This window comes from Macrotis lagotis, chromosome 1 (genome assembly GCF_037893015.1).
Source record: "Macrotis lagotis isolate mMagLag1 chromosome 1, bilby.v1.9.chrom.fasta, whole genome shotgun sequence".
NCBI lineage: Eukaryota > Metazoa > Chordata > Mammalia > Peramelemorphia > Peramelidae > Macrotis > Macrotis lagotis.
In genome coordinates this window covers 687,275,086-687,303,048 of record NC_133658.1, presented here as the reverse complement: position 1 = coordinate 687,303,048, position 27,963 = coordinate 687,275,086, and the positions used below count along the sequence as shown (strand labels likewise).

The 27,963-nt window shown below is 36.5% G+C and overlaps 1 protein-coding gene across 2 annotated transcripts in view; it reads right to left on the bottom strand.

Annotated features, from left to right (window-relative positions):
- The window catches only part of ATF2 (activating transcription factor 2), a 123,382-nt gene that overhangs the window by 27,674 nt on the left and 67,745 nt on the right, over positions 1 to 27,963 (bottom strand). For both annotated transcript variants that reach the window (XR_012474261.1, XM_074215670.1), the window contains exons 7-9: positions 23,228 to 23,406; positions 21,198 to 21,312; positions 18,323 to 18,409 (exon numbers count right to left, since the gene is read on the bottom strand). Coding sequence is in view for 1 of the 2 variants with exons in the window: in XM_074215670.1 (XP_074071771.1) it covers positions 18,323 to 18,409; positions 21,198 to 21,312; positions 23,228 to 23,406 (381 nt within the window). In the remaining variant the exon portion in view is untranslated. The remainder of the gene's footprint in view (positions 1 to 18,322; positions 18,410 to 21,197; positions 21,313 to 23,227; positions 23,407 to 27,963) is intronic.

Here is a 27,963-nt window from a genome sequence, read left to right as displayed (position 1 = left end):
TACTCCAAATAATAATGGAAAATTATTCAACATCATTTTACAATATTTAAAGTTATACATGCATGTTTTAAAATTACACAAGAAAATTGTTTTGGAGACTTCTTTTAAAAATTACAAATAACTTTACTTCTGTAAAGGTTGGGAAACATCTCCGTTAAGCATGGGAAGCTAATAACTATGCATTTATGTAACACTGGAAAGTCTGCAAAATGTTTTCCTCCATACAACCTTGTCAGGTAGTTACTTTAAAGTATCAACCCCATGTTATAGACTAGGGACTGGAGAGAATTAAATGACTTATCCATGACATGCCAAATCCTGGGAGAAATTAGATCCAGGTCCTCTTCATTGAACTCTATTCACTCTCCTAAGAAAAGCTAAATTTTATTGTACCTAATATGGTCAACTTTATAACTCAAGGTTTTGTTCAATTGCAGGAAAAATCCTCTTCCCAATTACTGCGGTTTGGTCACTTCTGGCACATCACTCCTAGAAGTTCCTTCAGATTATTTTATACTGAACACTAGCTCTGAACCCTCTAGTCTAACCCTAACAGTCTGTTTCAGAATTTAGTGGCTATGTACCTTCAGTGGTGGATAGAGGATAGAGGATGGGAGGCAGGAAGGGAGGGAACTAGTCTTCCTCTGGGCAACAACAGCTTGGGCTACAGAGCAAATAAATTAAGGGTTTCTACAATAGTGAAAAATCATCTAGATTAGCAACAATTAAAGAAAAATTCTAAGATTACAACAAAAAATGTAAATGATGATTTCCCTCTTCCCCTCCCAAGAAAATGACATGGCATTTATATTACAGAAAAGGCAGTATGGTACAAGAAGTGGAAAGTAACCTGGTCTTGAAATCATAGGATCAGCTTTCAATTCCAAGTTCCACCAAGCTATAGGATCTCAGGCAAATCAGAATGTCTCTAGAAAATGGTGATATCAACATGTGAATGATGTCCTTTCATGGTTCTTAAATCATAAATTTAAATCTTAAATCAAACATAAAATCTTCAGGATGGTATAAACTCTTGTTAACTTGCCCCTATCCTCCTCTCTAATTTTCTTATACCTAACACCTGATCAAACGGATCCTGTGACACTAGTCTCTTTGGCCCTCCTCAAATTACAGGACTGTCTTTTGCATTTCTTGTATTTCCTGTGCTGACTAAATTGCTCCCTCCATTTGACTTTACAATTTCTGCCAGTGATCCCACCTTTTCAGTCTCTCTTGAATGAAACTCTGATGTTTCTTACATCTAATCACTAAATCCTGTTAATTCTACCTCCAATACAATTTTGTCTAAAATACTGGTCCTCTCTTTTCTATTTCCACTGCCACTCTAAGGACCTCATTATCAACTTCTTGTGCTACTGCAGTACTTTCCTAACAGCAATTCCTGCCTCTCTCTTCTCAATGTGAAACATCTTTCATTCTTTAAGACTGATCTTCCTTAAGCACAAATCTGGTCATTCCATACCTTAGTGAAAAAATACTGAGTGGCCCCCTACTGCCTACTGAGTTAAATTCATTCATTTGCCTTGACAATCAAGGCCTTCCCTAACCTACAGTCCCCTTTCCTTCCAGTCTTCTATCACCTCTCCCCAGCTCCCTTTAACAAAGAAAAGTTGAGTTCCTCTACAGTCCTTATCCTACAAAATATATTAAAGAAAATATTAATAGAATTAGTGAGTATGATAACTAAATAAAACACACAGGCATTTCTACTTTTAAGAATGACTTGTCATATTTACATATTCAGGAAAAAAACACTAGTTTCCAGAACCACATTAAATTATAAGTCAGAGTCAAGATTTGCATCAAAAAAGCCATAATTTGAAGCTATTGTATTTCTAGACTACATGCATTATTTCACCAGAAAATGAAAACAAAACATTATTACATGTACAAACCTGCTCTTTAAAATGCTGTACAAATGAATTTTAACATTAAGTGTTCAATGTCAACTCATATTAAAAAACCAAGAGTTATATTCATGCATTTCCAAAAAGAAAGAATTATAGTTGTCTAAAATATTCACGTAGAAAATAAAAATGCAATATCCTAATTTAGAAAATTCTGAGGTCATCAAAATGAATGCAAATTTAGTACTATTACACTGGGTATCCCCATCCTAGATTCCCGCAAGCTTACAATTTTTACCTGGATTCCCCACTATCATACCCAAAATATTTCAATTTATCATTCTTACTCCGATATTCTCTAACAACTCCAATATGATTCTTTTTAATATTCTTTATAGGAAATAATAAAACACAAAGCATGCACATATGTCTTTTGATTATTCAAGAAAGCAAAGTATTTTTAACCATCTCAATTAAAAATGATGAGCAACCACTTAAATATGGCTTATATGTATTAGTCAAATTTTAATGAGAAATCTAATTGGATTATTAAATTTTAAGGGTAGCAATCTTTCTACATCTCCTGTTAGTGCTATTCTTGTGCTTTCAATGAGGGATTGAATACCTTTTCCACCTGAACTGATGAAAGCTTTATTATGTGTAGCAGTGTTTTTTTAACATTGAAAACATTTTTATGGTTTATTCTTATAAATCTAATTTTTAGATTAAATACAAGAAGTTATCTGACAAACTAATCTTTAGTTTAATAATTTGCTAATATGATAGGAAAATAAACCTCCTTATTTAGAAATATTATTTAGAAATATTAACTTAATAAACATGGCTGTTTCTTTTTGGAAAGTTCACACTGGACAAAAAATTTCTAATGTTTAATGATTTCACTTAATTCAGATAAAATGAACCTGAGTTTTTTTTGTCGTTCTGAAGCATATTTTGTTTAAAGTTAGCAATTGATAAACATTTCTAGTCAAATCTCCTACTTTTTCTCGAATGATCTCACTCATTATTAAAATTATTTTTAAACAATGGGAAAAGACAAAAAGACTATAAGAATACTTTGAAGGATCAAACTACATCAATGGACACAATGTATTTTTTTATTCATAAGGCAAAGAAAAGATAGTACGATGAAAAGTTTTAATTCAAAGTAAAATTCTGCTTGTAACAAAGGATGTATTTAGTCATTCAAACGTTAAAAATGAAAATTTTGGATAATTTATTCTTCCTATCCCATTTTTGCATTTTTCTCCCACTGTAAGCCAATCAACAAATAATTACATACTATACAATATATTGATGCTTTTTCCCCTCTCCAAGTAATAATTTTTTTTTGTATTCAAGACAGTTATTACAAAGGAAGTATTTAGCAATCATTTATTATCTGCATTAAAAGAGAAGAGTGAGGTAAAATTCTGGTTATTTAATTACATTTTCCCCAATTATAATTTCTTTTGGGCAATAAAATCAGATGGAATCATATTAGTTCTACCTATCTTACAGTATTGTTGTGATAATATTCTGTAATCTAACTCAGCTATGATGATCAAGATATTATGTTGACTTTTATGCAATGCAAACCTCAGGCTGGGTTGTTTGAAAACCATGATTTCTATGCATGAGCATTACAAGTCACCTTGAAACCAAAATATCATTGTGGACCATCATAAATAGCTGTAGAAGCAAATCCTATAATCCTTTACTCCAGAATTCAGATTATTTTCTGGTTACCGCTCTATCACCTGGCAGATTTTCAAATGGAAACTAGTCCGTAACACTGATCATGCAATTATTGAGTAGAGTTCCTGTTAAAGTGTCTCTTTTGGTACTGAAAAATTTTTCCTTTTGTCCCAGTGCTGAAAATTTTGTGCCAAAATATGAATTTCATAAGAGATTAATTATAGTTGTGGTTTATATTAGTTTCTTCCTAATGACCCTATAAATTAAAATAAATAACAGATAAAACTTTCAAGAAAACACGTATTTTTTCAACATAATATGTATGTTCCCACACTGAAACAGGTTTACCAATGATAGAATAGAAAAACACCTGCAGTGATTATGTCTTTACAAAAGGAATTTTATATATTTGTCGTTAAGTCATTTTAGGATTGTCTGACACTGCACGATCTCATTTGGAGTGTTCTAGGCAAAGATATTGGAGTGATTTGTCATTTCCTTCTCCAGAATGCAAATGGTGTTAAGTGACTTGCTCAGGGTCACACACCTAGTAAGTATCTGAGACCATATTTGAGAACTCAGATCTTCTTGACTCCAGATGTTTATAAAAATACTTAAATAGATGCATTTTAAAAAATGAAGCCAAACATAAAACTGAATTTTAAGTACATTTATTATTTAAAATTTAGTGCTTATCATCCATTAGCCAGTATGTAAGTATTTAATATTTCAAAAAGGCACTGATTTCTGCCAATTGATTAGATGACATAAGAAGATATTTCTTCTAATCAAGAGTTTGTAAAATTTTCATTTCTATTTTAAATTAAAATATAGAAATAAATTTGATATGGAACTAGATTTAAAATTGCCTTAAATATTTCAAATTGTTATTCAAATAAAAAATTCTAAGATCAAAATCATCTTTGTGTATAACAAATTATGTTAAACGTATTCCGAATTATAACTTATTTCATTATTTCATTTTCATTATTTCATTCAACAAAATTTATAAAAATCTAATATGAATTCTTTAAGAGTAAGCCCAAGTTCTTACTGAATTACTTATTTTTAATTCTTACAGAATGCTCCACAAGAAATATATTAATTATTTAATTTTTATGTTATAGTAATTGTAGGAAGAATAAAATTTTATACTTTATAATTATGGTTTATGACAAAATTTAATTTGGAGGGTTTCTGGGCAAAAAATATCACTGTGGTTATTGTAAGCCTCAATGAAGTAAACAAAAAGATTATTAGTACAATATAAAATTATCTTGGAAGCACATAATACTTTTCATTCTTGTTGAAAGGGTAACATGCATTTGTATATCTAAAACAGAACTCATTACCTTTCCCTATCTCACCCTTCTTCTAAACTGTGCTCTTTTAAAAATATTAATATTCTCTCAGGTTCATAATCCTCAATCTCATTCACTCTATATATCCAATCAGTTGCCAAATCTTGTCATTTCTACCTCTACTGCATCTTTTCCTTACTTTATCCACTCACATGGCTACCAGTTATTTCAGGTTCTTGCCTGGACTATTATATATCAGCCTTCTATTTGCTAACTTAACTCAAATCTCTTCCCACTCTAAGTGATCATTCGCACAGCTGATTTTCTGAAAAGTATAAGACTTGAAAAATTACTTCTTTGAATTTAATAAATTCCTGAGGCTCTAGAATACATCTTAGGACCAAACACATATTAAAATATTAAAATAATTTAATAATAATTTAAATTTAGATTTATGGTGCTTCATAATTGGCCCCATTTTCTCTTTCTAGTCATTGTAATCATGGTTCTAAGTTTTACCTGACAAAAAATAATTACATGCAGTAGACAGGTGACTATTATTTGCAAGGATGTTTTTAAGTCACTTATATTAGAATACACCTGTGAAAAGAGAGAACTCTTAGGAGATAATGTGATCTTCAGTTGTATTTTTTTCTGTTGAGGTTTTTCCCATTCCTAATTTGTGATTTTAAAACAACATGAAATGAATATAAAGGGTTAAAAAATACAACTGTTTGCCAAATATCAAACAATTATCAACAGAACCTACCAAAAGAAGTATGCTAGGGTGATTTCAGCATTTTGTATTTTAAATCTTTTTGACATTTTTCAGAATTACCACACCTTTCTTTGTTTAATTATCGCATTTGTGTTTGACTCTTTCATGACTATCTGGGCAAAGATACTAAAATGTTTTCCATTTCCTTCTGTTCATTTTACAGATGAGGAAGTGAGATAAACAAAGTTAAGTGAAATGTTCAGGGTCACAAAACCAGTGCCTTGGGGTCAGATCTGAACAATTATGATTATATCAACAGACTCAGAAAAGCTTTTTTGCAAGAGACAACACACATTTCTGTTAAAAAAAAAACACTAAAAAATAACAATAAAGGAATTTATACTTAATATAAGTAATTTCTACTGTAAACTAAAAATTAATTCTGTCAGTATATAAAATGAAGGTAAATTAAAGGATTTTCTAATAAAACTGGGCAAGTCAAGAATATCTTATTAATATATTACTAACTGAAAACATCTAGAAAAGCTAGCTATTGCTCCTACTCAAGGTAACCTGGAAAAGAGCAGAAAGGCTATGCTCCCCGGGGTCAGAGGGGCGGCTGCCAGAGGGGTGGCCCCCCAGAGCGAAAGAACTTCAGCCTCCCTGAGGCAGCCCCAGGGCGCTGGGAGCCGGGCTCACAGCGGCAGGGGAGTCCCCCAAGCTGCACCCCGAGGAGCACCAGGCACAAAGTGGGGGAACAGAGAGGGACCTCTGTCAGAGTGAGCACTTGGAGCCCAGCCCTCAGGGCACACAGCCAGCAGCTTGGTCTTTCCCCAGCCCGGATCCAGGAAACAGAAGCAGGCAGAGCCCATAAGCAGGAGCCCCCAGGGCATGAGCCCATTGAGCTGAGGGAGGGGAGTGAAGAGAGACTGCAGAGTTCTTCTGTCCTCTGCCTCTGGAACACTCTGGGGCTTTGACCACATTCAGATACTGACTGCAGTCTAGGCCCCCCCCACCTCGGCCCCGTGACAGAGGGAGGTGCTTATGGTCATTCACAGACCAGGAGGGAGGACAGAGCCTCACACACTGAGACCCATGTGGGAGTGCCCCAAAAGCTCAGGAAGCACCCCCAAACCAGGCCCAGGCTGGGAAAATGAGCAAGCAGAGAATAAAGAGGAACACTGTTGAAAAATATTTTGCAAATGAGCCCAAGAAGGATCAAAATACTCAGTCTGAAGATGAGGAAGCACAAGCTCCTGCATCTAAAGACTCCAAGAAAAACAGAAATTGGGCTCAGGCTATGACAAGAGCTCAAAAAAGACTTTGAAAATCAAATGAGGGAGTTGGAAGAAAAACTGGGAAAAAGAAAGGAGAGAGATGCAGGAAAAACATGAAAATGAAGTCAGCAGCTTAGTCAAGGAAATCCAAAAAAAAAAAAAAATGCTAAAGAAAATAGCATGCTAAAAACCAGCTTAGGTCAAATGGATAAAACAGTTCAAAAAGTTATTGAGGAGAAGAATGCTTTAAAAAGCAAAATTGGCCAGATGGAAAAAGAGATAAGAAAACTCTCTGAGGAGAACAAATCCTTCAGACAAAGAATAGAATTCAGGGAGATTAATGAATTTACCAGAAATCAGGAATCAATACTTCAAAACAAAAAAAATGAAAAATTAGAAGAAAATGTGAAATATCTCATTGAAAAAACAACTGATATGGAAAACAGACTTAGGAAAGATAATTTAAAAATTATTGGAATACCTGAAAGTCATGATCAGGAAAGGAGCCTTGACATCATTTTCAAAGAATTACTACAGGAAAATTGCCCTGCTATTCTAGAAGCAGAGGGCAAAATAGAAATGGAGAGAATAAACCGATCCCCCAGAGAAAGAGATCCCAAAAAAACAACCCCTAGGAATATTATAGCCAAGTTCCAGAACTCCCAAGTCAAAGAGAAAATATTACAAGCAGCCAGAAGGACACAGTTCAAATATTGTGGAGCTGCAGTCAGGATCACACAGGACTTAGCAGCAACTACATTGGAAGCTCATAGGGCTTGGAATACAATATACCAGAAGGCAAAAGAGCTTAGAATGCAGCCAAGAATGAACTACCCAGCAAGGCTGAATGTGCTCTTCCAGGGAAAAAGATGGACTTTCAATGAACCAGGGGAATTTCAAAGGTTCCTTTTGGAATGGCCAGAGCTGAACAGGTTTGATCTTCAGATACAGGACTCAGGTGAAGCATGGAGATTGGAGGAGAGGGGGGAAATATGAGGGACTTAATGAGGATGAACTGCATGTATAGAAAAATGATACTGATAATATTCATAAGAACCTTCTCAGTTAATAGAGCAGGTAGAGGGAGCTTTTATATTTGAAGCACAGGAGAAAGCTGAATTTGAAGATAAAATATGGTGTAAAATGGAGTCAATAGAAAAAAAGGGAAATGTAATGGGAGAAAGAAAAAGGAGAGGGGGAATAGGCCAAAATATTTCACATAGTAAGATTTTTTTTTATTACAATGAGCTACTGCAATGATATGGAAGGGGGGAGGCAAGGGGGAATGAGGGAACCTTTGCTCTCATCAGAGATGGCTAGGAGAGGAAACAGCAAATATACTCAATGAGGTATAGACATATGGAGTAAGAAGGAGGGGGGAGCAGGGGAAGGGGTGGGGATGTGAATAAAGGAGGAGAGGATGGACCATGGGGGGAGGGTGGTCAGATATAACACATTTTCTTTTTTACTTCTTGCAAGGGGCTGGGATTGGATGGCCTGCCCAGGACCATAGGGCTAGGTGGATTCTGGGCCTAAGGGGTGGTATGGGGGCTCAGGGCTTCTTGGCCCCAGGACCAGGGATCTGTCTGCTGTGTCACTCAGCGACCCTACAGCAGAGTCAGAGTGAAAGGAGAGAGAAAATAGAGTACATGGTAGTGGAGAAATAAGAAAGGAGGGAGTTGCAATCAGCAATGGCAACATTGGAAAAATATGGAAGTAACTTTTGTGATGGACTTATCATAAAGAATGTGATACATGGGGGCAGCTAGGTGGCGCAGTGGATAGAGCACTGGCCTTGGAGTCAGGAGTACCTGAGTTCAAATCCGGCCTCAGACACTTAATAATTACCTAGCTGTGTGGCCTTGGGCAAGCCACTTAACCCCATTGCCTTGCAAAAACTAAAAGAATGTGATCCACCCGTGACAGAGTTGTTGGTGTTGGAACAAAGACTAAAGCACATTTTTGTTATTATTATTTGGGGGAGGGTGCAGGGCAAGTGGGGCTGGGTGGCCTGCCTGGGGCCACATAGAGGGGTGATCTTTGGGTATCTGGGGCCGGATTTGGACCCAGGTGCTCCTGGCTCAAGGGCCAATGCTCTGTCTGCCACATAGCCACCCCTACTATTATTACTATTTTATTTTATTTTTGGTCTTTTTTTTTTCTTCTTTTTGGTTTTTGCAGGGCAGTGGGGATCGGGTGGCTTGCATGTCACATGGCTGGGTGATTGTTGGGTCTATGGGGCTGGATGTGGGCTCAGGTGCTCTTGGCTCCAGGGCTGGTGCTTCGTCCATTGCGCCACCTGGCCATACCTACAATTATTACTATTTTTTTTTAATTTTAATTTTTTTCTCTCCCCTTTACTTTTTTAGCCCAAGCAAGTCTATCTATAGTCATGGGGGGAGGGGTATTTTGTTTACTTGTAAACAAGAATATTTTATTAATGTAAAAAAATTTGTACAAAATGAGAATAAAAAATAAATTAAAAAAAGAAATGCTAGCTATTGTAGTGACAGATAAGAAAAAGAAAATTTTTTACTTTTTGCAGATTCCCTACAAATTAAAACACTTAAAAATTCACATAATTCTTTATATTATTAGCAAAATCAAGATGGAGACAGAAAAAGAAATTACACAAAAAGAGAAATAACTACAACAGGTTTTATAAAACACTTGGGGATTACGCCTGCCAAGGCACATAGTGAAAACTATATGAATACCACGAAAAAACATTCTTTATCCAAATAAAAAAGGATCTAAATAATTGAAGAAACCATAATTGCTCATGTATAGGCTGAATCAATATAATAAAAAGGACAATTTGCCTAAATTGATTTACTCATCAATGCAATTAAACTACCAAAATATTTTTTATTGAACTAGAAAAAAATAAAGGAGGAACAAAGGGTCAGAACGTGAAAGAGAATAATGAAAAAAAGTGGGAAGGGGGCCCATTACTAACACATATTTCAAACTAGAAAGCAGTAATTCTCAAAATAAAACAAGGGTAACAGAATCACAGGTGGACTAGATTAGGCACATGGTTATAGAAACACATGAGAACAATAAAGTAGTATTTGATAAACCCCTGGAATAAGAACAAAACTTAGTAGGAAAACTGGAAAGCAATCTGACAGAAAATAGGCACACTATTAGCTCCAAGCTAAGCTACTCCTGGGTACATATCTTAGACATAAAGGGTAAACATCATAAACAGAATGGAGGATTAAGGAAGAAAGTACTTTTCAGATGTATAGTTGGGGGGGGGGGTTTATGACCAAAGAACTGAGAGAATAACAGAAAACAGACAATTTTAATTTAAAAACTAACATGTTTTCTCAAATAAAACCAAACAAAATCAGAAGGAAAGTAGATAACTTTGCTGCAAATTTCTAACACAGGTCTCATTTTCAAGCAATATAGGGTACTGAGTAAGACTAAAAACCATTCCCAGATTAATAAATGGTTGAAGTATATGAAGAGACAATTCTCAAAAAAAGAAACCTAAGCCAGGTATAGCCATGTGGGGAAAAAAAAAAGTTTACAAATAATTAGAAATAATCAAAGCAACTCATGACAAATGCTAGGGGGATGTAAGAATTCATATATATTAATTCATGGCTGGTGAAACTAGTTAGCCTGGAAAACAATTTGGAACTACATTCCAAATACTTTTTGTTTTTCCTTTCAATTGGGTGGGGGTGGGGGAAGAGGTGGGAGGTTTGAGAGAAGATGGATTTTTGTTAATTTTGTTTTTTTAGATTTTTGCAAGGCAAACAGGGTTAAGTGGCTTGCCCAAGGCCACACAGCTAAGTAATTATTAAGTGTCTGAGACCGGATTTGAATGCAGGTACTTCTGACTCCAGGGCCAGTGCTTTATCCACTGCGCCACCTATCCGAACCCTTTGTTAATTTTTTTTTTAAAAGTCTATACTACCTTCAAAGGTGGGGTGTGGGGAGATGGAAACAGGGAGGGAGAAAAAAAAGTAAAAAGTGAAAATCAGAGAACAAAAGAAAACCTAGAAGGAAGCAAAAAAGCTGTGTAGCTCTAAAAACAATTTGTGGCAGCTATATATATAGGATTTCTTGAAATGGAAATTGATTTATATTGAATGCTCTCATGTTTTACTATTTACATGGAAATGTTCTTTTTTCTCCCTCATTTTGTATTTATTAAAAATTAATAGAATATTTGCAAAAATTAAATTAAGTTTTAAAGAATTTACATTTGGAATAGCTCAATGGAATTTGGAGAGGCCAATGAGACAATGGACTTGGGCACCAAGACACCTTAATACCTTTGTCTCCAACTTCTCAACTTAATATAACCCAACAAGAATCTGAGAAGGAGGAGCAGTTAAGGTACAGTGGCTAGAAAGTGAAAATATCAGTCATAAGATGAAAGGTTCCTGGCTAGGTTAAAGAGTCATTGCCCTTGCTTTATAACCATCCACCAAATACTCCTAGTCAAAACAATGTCTGTTGGTGTATGAAAGGCTGCCTCTTCTCCAAACAGTGAACTCAAGAAGTCCAAGGATAGACATATTTGGTAGTAAAATTCTAGCTAATTTTACCAATCATTGGAAAAAGATAATGCTACTAAATTGTACCATTTAAGGATTTTAATGAGACACACACACACACACACACACACACACACACAATCACACCAGCTGCATTTCAAAGGAATGCTCTTTAAAAAAATTTAAATCTCCCTAATCAGAAAGATAATTGAATTCTTTCAAGAGTAATTATAGTTTAAAATTTCTTTAAATCCGAAGAAGCAGAGTAGTACAGTTCCCATCTTATGCTTGTCCTGATTATTTTTAAATTTTTAAAATTTATTTCATATTATTAAAATAATCTTTTGCTGTGAGAGTAATCATAATCTCCCCCACCCCCACCCCAAAAGGATGAGAAACCTCAAGAATACTAAGGAAAAAAAATGTGCTTCAGTTTGTATTCCAATGGCTCTGTCTCTGGAGTGAATTGCCTTCCCCATCATAACCACCAAAGAAGTTGCTTCAATATTTTTCCCAGTTGCTATCACTAGTTGTATATTTCCCTTCATTCTATTCCTTCTTTCTCTCATTTATTCTATTCTCTCTCTCCTTTCCTTCTGCCCCTGTCTAGGATTACTCTCTCCCACATCTTCCCTCTCCTCTACCACCCACTCCCTACTTCCCTCCCCTGTTCCCCCTTATCTCATCCTTTCTCATTTTCCTCTAGGATAAGATAGATTTCTATACCCTATTAAGTGTGTATGTTATTTCTTCTCTGAGCTATTTCTGGTGTTGCCTTCCCGTTTCACTCCATTGAAAAAGTTTTTTCTTGACTCATGTGAAATATCTTAGCCCCTTCCTCTAAAGTACTTTCCTTTATGACCCACTGACTCCATATTTTTACTATATACGATTATATTCAGTTCCTTCCTGTGTCTTGTCTATATATGCTCCTTCTAATAGCTCTTATGAATAAGAAAGTTCATGACTTATCACTATCTTCTTCCCATGCAGGAATACAAACAGTTCAATGTCATTAAGTTCCTCATAGTTAGTCCTCCTCATCCACCCTCTCTATGGTTCACCAGAGTCCTGTACTTGAAGATCAAACTTTCTGTTCAGCTGTTTGTTTCAATAGGAAAGTCTGAAAGTCCATCTTTTCCTCTGAAAAGAGTTTTGCTCTTTCTTTACCCAGTTTTTTGGGTAGTTGGTTGTCGAGTGTAAACCAAGATCTTTTACCTTCTGCAATATCATATTCCAAGCTCTATGAGCCCTTATTGTAGATGCTACCAGATCCTGTGTGATCCTGACTATAGAGCCACAGTAGTTGAATTGTTTGTTTCTGGCAGCTTTTAGTATTTTCTCTGACTTGGAAGTTTTGGAATTTGGCTATAATATTCTTGGACGTTTTTCTTTTGGGATCTCCTTCAGGAGGTGACCAGTGAATTCCCTCAATTTCTATTTTACCCTCTGCTTCCAGGATCTCACAGCAAAATGTATTATTTCTTGAAAAATGAAGTCTAGGCTCTTTTCCTGGTCATGACTTTCAGGGAGCCCAATAATTTTTTTTTAGGTTTTTTTGCAAGGCAAATGGGGTTAAGTGGCTTGCCCAAGGCCACACAGCTAGATAATTATTAAGTGTCTGAGACCGGATTTGAACCCAGGTACTCCTGACTCCAGGGCCAGTGCTTTATCCACTGCGCCACCTAGCTGCCCCGTTAATTTTTATTTTTTTTAATTTTTTTAGAAAGATTTTTGGGTTTTACAATGTTCCCCCCATTCCTGCTTCCCTCTCCCCAGCCCCCACAGAAGGCATTCTGTTAATCTCTACATTGTTTCCATGGTATACATTGATCTCAATTGAATGTGATGAGAGACAAATCACATCCTTAAGAAAAATGAAGTATAAGAGATAGCAAAATTATATAATAAGATAATGGGCTTTTTTTCCTAAATTGAAGGTAATAACCTTTGGTCTTTGTTCAAATTCTACAATTCTTTCTCTGGATAAAGATGGCATTTTCCATTGCAGATAGTCAAAAATTGTCCCTGGTTGTTGCACTGAAGGGATAAGAAAGTCCATCAAGGTTGATCATCACCCACATGTTGCTGTTAGGGTGTACAATGTTTTTCACTCAGCATCAGTTTATGCAAATCCCTCCAGGCTTCCCTGAATTCCTGTCCCTCCTGGTTTCTAATAGAACAATAGTGTTCCATGACATACATATACCACAGTTTGTTAAGCCATTCCCCAATTGAAGGACATTCACTTAATTTCCAATTCTTTGCCACCACAAACAGGGCTACTATGAATGGCTTTGTACAAGTGGTGTTTTTTACTCTTTTTCATCATCTCTTCTGGGTATAGACCCAGTAGTAGTATTGCTAGATCGAAGGGTGTGCACATTTTTGTTGCCCCTTGGGCATCATTCCAAATTGCTCTCTAGAAAGGTTGAATAAGTTCACAGCTCCACTAATAATGTATTAAGTTTCCCACATCCCTTCCAATATTGATCATTGTCCTTTCTGGTCATATGGAGGCAAATAATTTTTAAATGATCTCTTCTAGATGCTTTCAAGGTTAGTTGTTTTTCCAATGAAATAAATGTTACACATTTTCTTCTAATTTCTGGGGTTTTTTTGTTATAATTTTATTTCTTCCTGAGTTCTTGCAAAGTCATCAGCTTCCTTTAATTCCACTTTGCATTTGAATGACTTATTTTCTTCAGAGAGACCTTTTTAATCTTTTTCCAGCTAGCCAATTCTGCTTTTCAAGGTATTCTCCTCATTTGCCTTTTGTACTGCTTTTATTATTTTCTTCAGTAGTTCTTTAGCATTTCTTTCACCAAGTTACTGACTTGATTTTCATGATTTATCTACATTGCTCTTATTTCTCCTTCCAATTTTTCCTCTACCTCCCTTAACTGCTTTACAAAGTCTTTTTTGAGCTCATCCATAGTCTGAGCCCATTTCCTATTTTTCTTTTGAATACAGATGCTTCAGTTTTGTTTTCATCTGAACATGTATTTTGATGCTCCATGGGACCAAAATAATTTTCTATGGTTTGATTCTTCCTTTTCTGTTGTTTGCTCATTTCCTCAGCCTATGACTGATTTATCACACTTCCAAGGCTTTGGGAGGAGTTTTGGGACAATCCAAAGGTATCCTAATTCCTTCAAGGTCTTATGAGAGGCTCTGACTGCTCTCTTTACTGTGTTCAGGTCCCTCTGCCCTGGAGCTGTGAGGATGGTCCCTGCTTGGCTATGGTAGTATGGGAGCCCAAACTGCAACCAGATCTGAGTAGCTGAGTCCTGCCCCAGGGAGAGCAGAGAGACCTCTGCAATCTCCCCCAACCCCCTTACCATCTATGAGCTGAGAGCCCTGGGTGTGCTGGGTGGCTCTGCTGACTCTCCCGGTAGGTTCTTACCACAGGGCTGCCAACCCTGATTCTTCTTGATCTGCTGCAATTGATACAGCTGATCATCTTTTCCTCCTGGACACATCTTTCTGGGTTTTGGTGATCCTCTTCTCCTTTGGTCCACTTCCTTTCTGAGAACTTCTCTGTCTCCTGTCTAGTTCATCATACACATCATGGATTCAAATCCTCCACATCCAACCTAACAGTTGGTATTTCCAAAAATTCTGTGCTGGATTCTTTTCTTCTTTTATATTCTCACTTTATAACTTCAGTTCCCATGGGTTTCATTAACATCTCAATGCAGATGACTCTCAAGTCTACATAAAATGTTTTAGTCTCTTTCCTGAGATTATCATCACCAACTGTCTATAAGGATATTTCTAAGTAGATATTCTATATTTCAAACTGGATATCCTGGAGACATCTTAAACAACATTTCTAAAACTGAACTCAACTTTTCTTCTAAAGTCCCCCCCCCCCCAAACTTCTCTATTTCATTCAAATCGCTCCCAGTGTTCAGGTTCATAATCATGGCATTAATTCATAACTCTTTACTCTTCCTCATTTTAAATATCAATTTTTTTTGTTTTTAGAGTTTTTTTTCCTCCATTCACACAGCTACCACCTTACTTTAGGCCCTCATCAATTCTTGCCTTCTATGCAGAAGTCTATTAAGTCTCCCTCTGCCTTTAGGTTCTTCCCAATATTTCACTTTATCGAATACATTGTATAAACAGTGAATTTAGTCCTTTTTAATATATGTATTTGAATTATTCTTTTTTGGGTCTGTTAGAACAGAGTAGGGCGAGCAGAGTTTGGGTGATGTAACATTTAATCAAGCTATTTTAGATTTGAAAAGTGTGCTTACAGAGAAGACTACCTTAACTTTAAACAGAACAAAAGGTTTATCTTAATAATTACCTTAATTAATAATAAAGTGATAATAAATAATTATCTTAATTCCATAACGAGTCCCTCTCACTTCTGATTGAGAGTTATTTTAAACACCTTCATTGTTTTATCTAATGATAGCCTCCCCAAACCCCCTTCCCAAAGTTGTCCCTGCCTCATACTAAGTTGCAGGGAATGGGGATGTTGTCATAATCTTCTTTGATTGGACAAGCCTTCGATGACATTTCAGATCATGCCTTTTAATGGTCAAGGTGATTTAAGGATGACAATAGGCCTCCATCTTGGGAAGTTTGCCTCCCCCCATGCAAGCCTATATAACTCTTGACTCAGAGAATGTATCTAATTCTATTTTGCTCTTTCTTAAAAGCTTGAATGACCCCTCCTCATTTTGGTAGCCATTTACACAATTGCTAAGTAACAAAGTAATTTTCCTTGCGTGCATATCTGTCAATGGCATGCCCTTAATTCAACCAAATCCAGCAGTCCCCCACTGTCTCTTAAGATCAAATATAAACTCTTGTATTTAGCTTTCAGAGGCCTTTACAACTTGATCCCAATCTTTCTTTCCAGTTTCTCTGGACATTTAATCTCCCTCCTTACACTCTATGATCAATGAAACTGGCCTTCTTTCTGTACCTCATGACATGGGGAATTTCACTGCTTTATTACTCCTACTTAAAGAGGTTTTTTTGTCTTGTTTTTCTTTTAAGATAAAGATTAGGCAACATCCTTTACATGAAGTTCTCCTGATCTCAATTGCTAGTCATGACCCCACCCCCAACTACCTTATGTATTTGTGTTTATTCTCCTTCTATTTTCACTACACATTTTATCTCCCTCATTAGAATATAGGCTCACTGAAAGTTTACAGTTTTCTGTACATGTATCCTCCCCATCTAGGATAGTACATAAACATAGTAAATACTTCTAGATCATTTCAATGTGGCTAAATCTGAAAAGAGGGCTAGGCTAATGTATTTAAACTTACTGAATGGTCTCTCAACTGACAGTGATCATTTATTGGAGCTTAAGCAGCTACTTCCTCTTCCTCTTCTTTTTTCTCAGATGATCCAGCTCCTTTTTCTTTGGGGAAGAGCTTTATAGTTTCTATTTGTTTGAAATGCCTTTTCCCCTCCTTTTCTACAAGACATTCTTCTACACTGCAATATAATGACACAGCTAAAAATTTCCCTCTACCTCTTCAGATGCTTTTTTGTTTATTCTCATACAAATGCTGCTTCCATTTTGTAAGGAACATTTCATTATCCTAGTTAACTTGGAGAATGAAGAGTAATACTCAAGCTGCTTTATTTCCTCTTTTAGAAGGGACATCAACTAGGATTTTGAGAATAGGTAGCAATTAAAAAAAAAAGAAAGATTCTTAAAAAAAAAAAAAGAAATGAGAATAGGTAGCAATTACCTGTTGACTATTAAAACTACTCCAAACTATGCAGGGCAATGTAACATTATTCCTACTTTCTGTATCTTTTGGAAGTGTCATTTTCATTCCTTTGGTGCTTTTACTAGCAGCTCATCTAAAGAAGAAGCTGGGACAAATTGCCTGTGTATATTTGTAAGTTCAGAATTAAGTTACGGATTTCTAATTCCCAGCTGAGTACTCTTTTCACTGTTCATCTTGATTTAGTATTCTTTACCTTTTAGCAACTTGCCTCTAAAACAAAGCCTAATTTCTTTTACTTTATTTTACTAGATTCTCTGGTCTTAGTAACTTTCCTCACTTCCAGCTGAAATCTTCCTTTTGTTCCAGCACTAGCTTTTCTCCATTAGTTTGAATTTTCCAACTTTTCCTCAAGTCAACTCAAATTTCTCTTCATCATATTCATTCTCCTGTCTTCTTTATAATTATAAGGTTTTCAAATAAACTTCATGGTTCCTCCTTTTGCTCAAATCCACCTTTCACATAAATTGGATAAAAACACAAATAAAAATTCATTTAATCATTCATAACTTTCTTAGATTACAAAGGGACTTAGAAAATCAACTAGTTTAACCTCTTTATTTTATAGATGATGAAACAAACTCAGTGAAGTTAAATGGCATGCTTAAGGTCACATATCAAGATTATGGAAGGGCCAGGCCCTAATTCCCAGCTGAGCATCCTTCTCATTGTTAGTATTGCCTTTTCTGACTAGGCTTCCTACTGTCAGTGACAAATGCAAAATTCTGTCTTTCCTTAATATAACTTTGATCATTTAACTAATCAACATATAGAATATTTGTGAATTTCTCTCTAGCAGGAAAACAAGGATTACTTTACCATTATTAACTTTACATTTGTACTTCCTTATGAGAAAATTAGCTAAATTCCTGCTGCAATGTAAACAGCTTCCACCAGGAGGAGCAAGGGAGTTTGGAACATCTGAATCAAATTACAGTAAAAAGTAGCCTTGAAAAAATTGTATAGTCCATAGCAAGACCTATGTCTTCTGAATGAGCCCATACTTTATAGGTAGTTTGTCATCTTCTCTAATGCCCTACAAAACACAATCTTTCAGACTAAAACATTCCAGGGACTAAGTGGCACATTTAAATCAGGCACCATTACATAAAAAAACAGATCCACAACAGATTCAAAGTAAACTTAAAGAACGTGTTAAAAACCTCACTTACCATTTTAGCCTCTGACTGCACTGGTTGTGGGGAAGAAGGACCTGGGATTCCTGGGATACTAGGCACCATGGTGACAGGTCTAACAAGCTGCGTAAAGATGTTAAAAGTTTATTTTTTTCCTACAGAATATATATATATGAAGACTCATTCTGTTTATATAAGATAAAAAGGGTATCCAAAAATTCTGACTCTTTCCTATTCTAACTCTATAAGCAAATGAGAATATAGTAAGTATAACTACATGCATATAGACACCCTCCAATCACAGACACAAATACATACTCATACACAATTTTTCCTTCTTAATTCAACAAGACTTTTAATTATCACCCAGTCATTCTGCCCTGATTTCCAAGACCTATAATTATGTATTCTTTTTTTTTTAAAGTTTTTGTAAGGCAAATAGGGTTAAGTGGCTTGCCCAAGGCCACACAGCTAGGTAATTATTAAGTGTCTGAGGCCGGATTTGAACCCAGGTACTCCTGACTCCAGGGCCGGTGCTCTATCCACTGTGCCACCTAGCCGCCCCTCTCAGTCAAGTTTGAAGTGCAGTACAGACTTTGAAGTCCTTGGTCCTCTGACTTGTTTTGTTTCTGTCCCGCCCCAATTATGTATTCTTGTAAAAAAAAAAATCTCACAAATTCTCCATAGCTGCATTCATATTTTGAAATCTGAATTACTTAAAAATATCTTAAGGTGTGTGTGTGTGTATACATATATATAGTTAGTTAGTTTGCATCAAGCATTTTAAAGAAATCAGAAGAGCCCGGGACTGAGTTAATATTGGCTCAGAAAAGGTTAATGGAATAGTTATAATCCCTCTCACTCTCAAACCAAGAGACACTCTACAAGGTTGGATCTATTGACTTTAAAGATGTAATGACTTGCTATATCCCTATTACTAATCCTAGTAGTTCAATAAAAGATACCTATATGCCTGAATGGTATTGTTAAAATAACAGTAAGTATTATGCTGACTAGAAAGTGGGTTGCAGACACTTTTTTTTGCTAAATAAGTCTTTTTGATTAAATCTTTTGATGCCAATATAAATTAAAATAAAGTCAAAATGCATTACTTTTTTTAGCCATTCAAATTGCTTCTATCATAGTTTTAATTTTCATCATTTTAAGATTATAACTATTATTGGTTGTGGTAGCAGTTACAGGGATTTCATATTCCCAACTTTATCATAAAAATGTACAGAAGCATGATACTCTAACAATTTCTAAATTCACTTGTAGACTACCTGGTAATACTCAATAATAGTGATTTTTTAAACAGACTTTTAAAGTGAAAGTCTGGCTTAAAGAAACATTATCAATATTATATACACATATATTTTACATACATATATATATATACAAAGAGAGAAGAGAGGAAAATAGAAAAAAATTCATTAAAATAGTGTTGAATGCAATAAAAACTTCAATTTTCCTTTTGTATTATTTGTGAGAGTGGTGGTTGTGGTCAGGGTCTGAGATTTTAGCAGTACAGGAAATTACCTATATGGAAACTCACTCCACCAAAGCAGTTTGGTAACTAATCTAGTGAAATGCCTGAAGCACTCAGGCCTGAAATATTCAAGTCTGAAAACTTGTTCTCAGGTTTGTCTCACTCCAAGGCTGGCCCTCTATTCTCTAATATGCTGTCCTATCACTGAAGGAAAAGTCAAAAGAAATGTTCTATGTGGCATTATATTTCTAAGGAGCCAAGTTTTAAGACACTAAGACATGCACAGAAATATTACTCAAATTTAATATTAATAGTACATCCCAACAGTTAGGATTTATGTATCGGGTTTTTTTTTAAGGTTTTTTTTTAAGTTTTTTTTCAAGGCAATAGGGTTAAAGGACTTGCTCAAGGCCACACAGCTAGATAATTATTAAGTGTCTGAGGCTGGGTTTGAACTCAGGTACCCCTGTGTCCAGGGCCGGTGCTCTATCCACTGTGCCACCTAGGCGCCCTGGATTTATGTATCAGTTTTAAGACATGCAAAGCATTTCACAAACATTGTCTTATTTTATCCTCACAAAAACCCTGAGAGGTTGGTGCTGATATCATTGCCATTTTACAGATATGGAAACTAAGGCAAATAGGTCAAATTAAATAATTTGCTCAGGGTACTCCTCTGTATGATGTTCAAAGCTCTTCATAACAAAGTACCCCTTCTACCCAAACCCTGCCCTGATAACATTCCAGATTTCTTACACCTTAAATTTTCCCCTCCAAAAATTCCATATCTTTTATGGCACCAGCCTCTTCATTCCATTTCTCAACTCCAGCATTTTCACTGACTGTCTCACAAACCCTGGAATGTTCTCCCTCCTCATCTCCTGGCTGCCTTCAATCCTAGTTAAACTCTCACTACTACAGGAAATTTTTTCCAATCTCTCTTAAATCTAGTGCCTTTTCCCTATTTATCCAGTTTAAGGTTTAATTTGTTTATAGTTGTTTGTATCTTGTTTATATCTTTTGCAACGGATTGTGAACTCCAGGAGGGCAGGGATATTATCTTTTGCCTTTCTTTGTGTCTCCACTGCTTATCACATATCTGGCACAAAGTAGATACTTAATGTTATTTATTGACGAACAGACACAACTTTGGATTTGAACTGATTTGATCTAAAATTGGATTTCAACTAAGATTTTCCTGATTTTGGAAGATCTTAAAAATCCAGCATTTTATCTTTTATATCACCCAGCTGATTCTAAAAAGAATTTTACTCTTAAATTTCCCTGCAACATTAGAAAATCATTTAAAAATTTTATAATAATACAACTTACTAATAATAATTAATAGTCTTGAAACATATGTTCTATTTACTTTTACTAATATACCCTTTATCAACTAAGAAAATTAAATTTCACACTTACTGGAACTGCAGCAGGAACATGTACGTTAGAATTTGTAATTGAGGCAGGAATGGCAACGGGCATAGTCTGTCCATTGGGAAGATGTAACAATAGAGGAAAAGGACCTGGTACAGGACTGAGAAACAAGATGGAGAAAATTTAAGTAAATATAAAAAGAAAGGAGAGAAAAAAGCAATCTTGTTTTTAAGTTTCACAGCTAAATTATCTATTATCAAGTGAACCTCAAAAAATATACCTTGAAACTCCTGCAACTTTCACTTGAAAATAACTGCAGCTATTTGCTAAGAGTTTCTTCTTAATTCACTCTTTCTCATCTGCAGCTCTTCTCCTCTCCATGCACAAGTGATTCTATACTATCTATGGTTCTCCTGCAGATTACCTCTTTTATCGGTCCCATTCTCTTAACTTATCTTCAAGCACACCCTGTCTCTTGGATGCTTTGCTACTGCCTACTAAATGGTGCATAGAGCACTGGCCTTAAGAGTTAGGAGGACAGGAGTTTGAATCCAGCCCCACTAGGTGTGTCTTTGGACAAGTCACTTAATCCTGATTACTTCACATCCAGGGCCATCTCCAGTTGTCCTGATTCATATCTGGCCACTGGATTTAGATGCTTCTGGAGGAGAAAGTGAGGCTGGTGATTTAGCACAGCACTCCCCTCACACTCATATCCAATTCAATGTGCTTGTCATGGTATCACCTCCCTGATTGTCATTGTCAACTTCAATAATGAAGGACAAACATCATCATCATTTATCATTCAGCCCTGTTAACTATTTTCCCCTATCTCTTGTTTATTTTGTGGCTAAAATTATGGCTACTTCCATTTCCTTCTTCTCATCCTAAGTCATTTAAGGTTAATGACTTCATCATTCAACTGAAACAAAAATCTCTCCAAGTTATCCATATCTTAATTGCCATATCTAAAAGCCCTTTTCTCAATCCTTATCTTTCATGCTCTCTCTGCAACCTCTTTCTCCATAAATTTTCTCTCTAGGTATTCATAACACTATTCTTTCCTCATTCTCCTACCTCTCAGATTGCTCTTTTTCAGTCTCTTCTGTTGGATTTTCATTCAGGTCACACGGTCTAAAAATGGGTGTCTCCCCTGCAAGGTTTTGGTTCTTGATCTTCTTTTCCATCTACTCTATTTTTCTTGGTGATCTCATCACTCCCATGAATTCAATTATCAACAAACCTATACTAACAATTTCCAAATCAACCTATCTGTGGCTACAACCTTTCTCTTGACCTCTAGTCACACATTTCCAAATTAATTTCAACTTAATATCTTGAGCTGGAAATCTGGTGACATTTTCAACTCATAATATCCAAAGTGAAATTCAAACCCTCTCTTCTTCCTAACTTCTCTAGTACTGCTGAGGGTACCATCATTCTGCCTAGTAGCTAGGCTCCTAACATAGGTGTTACACTTGATTCTTCACTCTTCCATACTCTCTATCCAATCAACTGCTAAGTCCTTTTGTTTCTACCTTCCTAATACCGCTTACATATACCTTACCCTCATAATGTCACATTCTGGTACACATCTTGATGATCATTACTCCTAAACTACTGCAATAGCTTCCAGTTGTATCTCTCTTCTACATTACTGCTCTCTTTACTCCAGTTCATTCTCTACTTAGCTATCAAAACGAACAAGTGTAAGTCTGATTCAATCAACTCCCTAATTCAATAAAATCTAGTCTGCTTCTCACTTCCAAGATTACATATGAAACATCTCTTAGTTGTTCAATACTATTCACAACATTTCATGGCTAAAACAAATTTCTAATTTTTTCTTGCCAATTAATATTTTGTTTTAAAGATGGGAGAAAATATAGAAAGACAAAATTATAATGTCCTGGGAATTATGATACATAGTATTTTATCAACTAAAAAGTAAGTTTTTTGAAATTTTAAATTTGTCCTGAAACCCTACCCTAATACCCTAATGAATGAAAAAATTATAAATCTCTAAGAAAAAAAGAGCAATATATGTCACTTAATTATCAAATGGCATTACTTACACAATTGGCCTATTGGAGGAAGGAGCCTGGGTGATGACAGTACTTGATGTTGGAGAAGGTACTGCCTGCTGAATTATGACACTTGAGTCCGAACTTGTGAGCAGTACATTGGGAACCTGTAGTGATGCTGGACGAACTATAGTTGACGTGGGCTGTGCAGTCTGTGGCAATGATACTTCCTATTAAACAACAGGATACAGGAAAACAATTTTTACATTTACCCAAAGTGTTTCAGTGATCTATAAATACAACTAATGCAAAGACACTGTTACTTTGCCAATTCATTTGTTTACCATTTCTATCAGGTTGACTAAGATTATTATCCAGCACATATCCAATTTTATTGGGTAAGTGTTAGTATTACTTTAAAAAGGATCATTATTTTAATTTTGACAATTATTAGGAATATCAGACTGTAAGGAATTCCTATTATTGTGGACTACATTACAGTAGTTCAAGAATAATGTTGCGGAGCATAAGGAGGAAACAAAATGTTACCAAGGAAGAGTAACCAGAAGTAACTTCTAAGTGCCTACTAGCAACTTAGAGAATATAGGTTTGATCAAAAGCCAACAAACTATAAAATGGTCCTGTATTCCATCATTCTGGTTAAAGACAGAGCACTTCATTACCTGCTGGGAATTGGCTTATGTCTATAGCACAACAAAGTACAAAAGAAAAAGTCAGACTTCAAAATCAGAGGGTACTGGTTGAAATTTTACATTTGAGTGCCTCAGTTTCTCTAAAATGAGGAGGTTGGGGGTGGCTAGGTGACATAGTGGATAAAACACCAGCCTTGGAGTCAGGAGTACCTGGGTTCAAATCCGGTCTCAGACACTTAATAATTACATAGCTGTGTGGCCTTGGGCAAGCCACTTAACCCCATTTGCCTTGCAAAAAAACCTAAAAAAAATTAGGAAAAAAAATAAAATGAGGAGGTTGGCCTCTATGGTCGTGTTGTGTAATTTCTGGTTCCACACTTCACCCCAAACCCATTTCAGGTGTTACTTGACCCTAGGAACTCATATATCTCTTTTGACCACAATACTATCCAAGGAAGCACAAAACTCACTTGAAAAAGACAGTTTCCCATTGCAATGAGAGAAAAAGAGTGTTTTTGGTATCAATAACAAATGAAATTTTAAAAATTAGAGATATTATTTATTCCATCTTCTTTCATGTAAGGTTTATAATGTCCATCAGAAGTGTCAAACACAGGGGGGCAGAGCCAAGAGGACAACAGGAGAGGATCATCTCTTAGGTGCTCTCTCTCTCTCTGATATTACCAAACTTATAAAGTAAGGACTCTAACTGAATTTTTGAGAGACAGAACCTACAGAGGGATCCAGTGAGGCAGTTCTCCAGCCCAAGGTAACCTGGAAGAGTGGAAAGGCTCCACTCCACAGGGTTAGAGGGGTGGTCCACCAGAATGAAGGAACTTCAGCCTCCGGAGGCAGCCCCAGGGTGCTGGGAGCTGTGGCTCATAGCAGCGGGGGCAGTTTCCTGACCCACACCCCAGGGAGCACTGGACACAACTTGGGGAATCAGCAGGGGGACCTCTGCCAGATTGAGTGCGTGAAGCTCAGCCCTCAGGGCACTCAGTGAGCAGCATGGTCACAGCAGCCCAGATCCAGGAACTGGAAGCAGGTGGAGCTGGTAAGAAGGAGCTCCCAGGCGTGAGTGCTGAGCCTAGGTAGGGGAGTGGAGAGAGACTGCCGAGGTCAGTCCTCTGTCCCTGGAACGGGACTCTGGGGCTCTGACCACATTCAGATCCTGATCACAGTCTAGGCCCCCTATAGAACAGCAGCCCCCCCCCCCACATCAGCCCTGTGGCAGAGAGGGGTGCTTTGTGGCCATTCACAGACCAGAAGGGAAGACCCAGCCTCACACACGGAGATCCTTGTCGGGGGGGGGGGGGAGGTGTCCCAGTAATACTCAAAAGCTCAGGAAGCACCCCAAAAACCAGGCACAAACTGGAGAAATGAGTAAGCAAAGAAAAAAGAGGAACACCATTGAGAAATACTTTGTCTATGAGTCCAAGAAGGATCAAAAAACTCAATCTGAAGATGACTAAGACTCCATGAAAAACAGAAATTGGGCTTAGGCTATGACAGAGCTCAAAAAAGATTTTTGAAAATCAAGTGAGGGAGATAGAAGAAAAATTGGGAAAAGAAAAGAGAGAGAGAGAGAGAGAGAGAGAGAGAGAGAGAGAGAGGCAGGCAAGAAAAACATGAAAATGAAATCAGCAGCTTAGTCAAGGAAATCCAAAAAAATGCTGAATAAAATAACATGTTAAAAACCAGCACAGGTCAAATGGATAAAACAGTTCAAAAAGTTACTAAGGAGAGAATGCTTTAAAAAATAGAACTGGCCAGATGGAAAAAGAGATAAGAAAGCTCTCTGAGGGAAAAAAATCCTTCAGAAGTAGAATGGAACTGAGGGAGGTTGCTGATTTTACAAGAAGTCAGAACACAATACTTCAAAACCAAAAGAATGAAAAATTATAAGAAAATGTGAAACATCACATTGAAAAAAACAACTGATATGGAAAACAGATTCAGGAAAGATAATTTAAAAATTATTGGAATACCTGAAAGTCACAACCAAGAAAAGAGCCTTGACATCATTTTCAAAGAATTACTACAGGAAAATTGCCCTGATATCCTAGAAGCTGAGGGCAAAAAAGAAATTGAGAGAATCCACCAAATCTCCCCGAGAAAGAGATCCCAAAAAACCCAACTCCCTGGAATATTATAGTCAAGTTCCAGAACTCCCAAGTCAAACAGAAAATATTACAAGCAGCCAGAAGGACACAATTCAAATATCATGAAGCTGCAGTCAGGCTCACACAGGACACAGCAGCAACTACATTTGTAGGGCTTTTAATATAATATTCTGGAAAGCAAAAGAGCTCGGAATACAACTGAGAATCAACTACTCAGTAAAACTGAATGTCCTCTTCTAAGGAAAAAGATGGACTTTCAATGAACCAGGAGAATTTCAAATGTTCCTGTTGGAATGGTCAGAGATGAACAGAAGGTTTGATCTTCAAATAAAAGACTCAGGTGAAGCATAGAGAGTGGAGGAGAAGGGGAAAATATGAGAGACTTAACGATAATGAACTAAATGTATTCCTGGCATAGAAAAATGATACTGATAATACTCATATGAACCTTCTCATTTAATAGAGCAGGTAGAAGGAGCTTTTATAGATGAAGCACAGGACAGAGCTGAATGTAAAGATATAATGGGGTGTAAAAATGGAGTCAATGGCTAAAAGAGAAATGTAATGAGAGAAAGATAAAGGAGAGGTGGAATAGGCTAAGATATTTCATATAATAAGATTTTTTTTATTACAATGAGCTATTGCAATGATATGGAAGGGGAGAAGGCAAGGAAGAATGAGGGAAACTTTGCCCTCATGAGAGGTGGCTAGGAGAGTAAACAGCATATATACTCAATGGGGTATAGGCATCTGGAGTAAGAAAGAGAGAAGAGAGCCAGGGGAAGGGGGGGGGGGGAAGTGAGTGATGGAGGAGAGGATGGACCGTGGGGAGAGAGTGGTCAGATATAATACATTTTCTTTTTTTACTTCTTGCAAGGGGCTGGGATTGGATGGCCTGTCCGGGACCACAGGGTTGGGTCCAAGGCAGGGCATGTGGGCTTGGGGCCTCTTGGCCCCAGGGCCAGGGATCTGTCTGCTGTGCCACTCAGCTACCCTACAGCACATTAAAGAAGAGGGACAGAGTGAGAGAGAAAATATAGTGTTATGGGAGTGGGGAAATATGAATGGAGGGAGTTGTGATCAATCAGCAATGGCAATGGTGGAAAAATATGGAAGAAGCTTTAGTGATGGACTTATCATAAAGAATGTGATCCACTCACAACAGAGCTGGAGGTGCTGGAACACAGCCTGAAGCACATTTATTATTATTATTATTGTTAATCCACCACTACTACTACTACTACTACTACTACTACTACTACTACTACTACTACTACTACTACTACTACTACTACTATTTTATTTTGGGTCTTTTTTTTTCTTTTTGGTTTTTACAGGGCAATGGGGTTGGGGTGGCTTGACAGGGGTCACACAGCTGGGTGATTGTTGGGTGTCTAGGGTCGGATTTGGGCTCAGGTGCTCCTGGCTCCAGGGCCGGTGCTCCATCTACTGCGCCACCTGGCTGCACTTATTATTATTATTATTGTTATTACTACTATTATTATTTGTAATTTGATTTTTTTCTCTTTACTTTATTGCTCATGCAGGTCTATATTTTTTGGGGGGAGGGGGTATTATGTTTATTCTTAAACAAGAATATTTTAGTAATGTGTATATAAAAAACATCATTTGTACAAAATAAGAATAAATAATTTTAAAATTAAAAAAAGAAGTGTCAAACACACAAATCACAGAGTGAAAGTTGCAATGAAGCTCACAACACTCTCAAGCACAGCCCCAAAGTATATTAAAAGCTTAACTGGGAAATATTTAACAAAATAAATAATAGTAAAATAGGGCACAGTTAATGATATGTGGTTTTCTAGGTCAATATATGACTGCAGGGTTCCTTATGTATGACTTAGTGGTCCCTGTTTTTATTTTATTTTGATAATACTGATGCATGTAATATATCAGTATAGTAGTACATGTATAAACTTCACAAATAAATATATTTTGGCAGTTCAAGCTCAAATTTTTTATAGATAGGATCACACAATCAAAGTTTGGA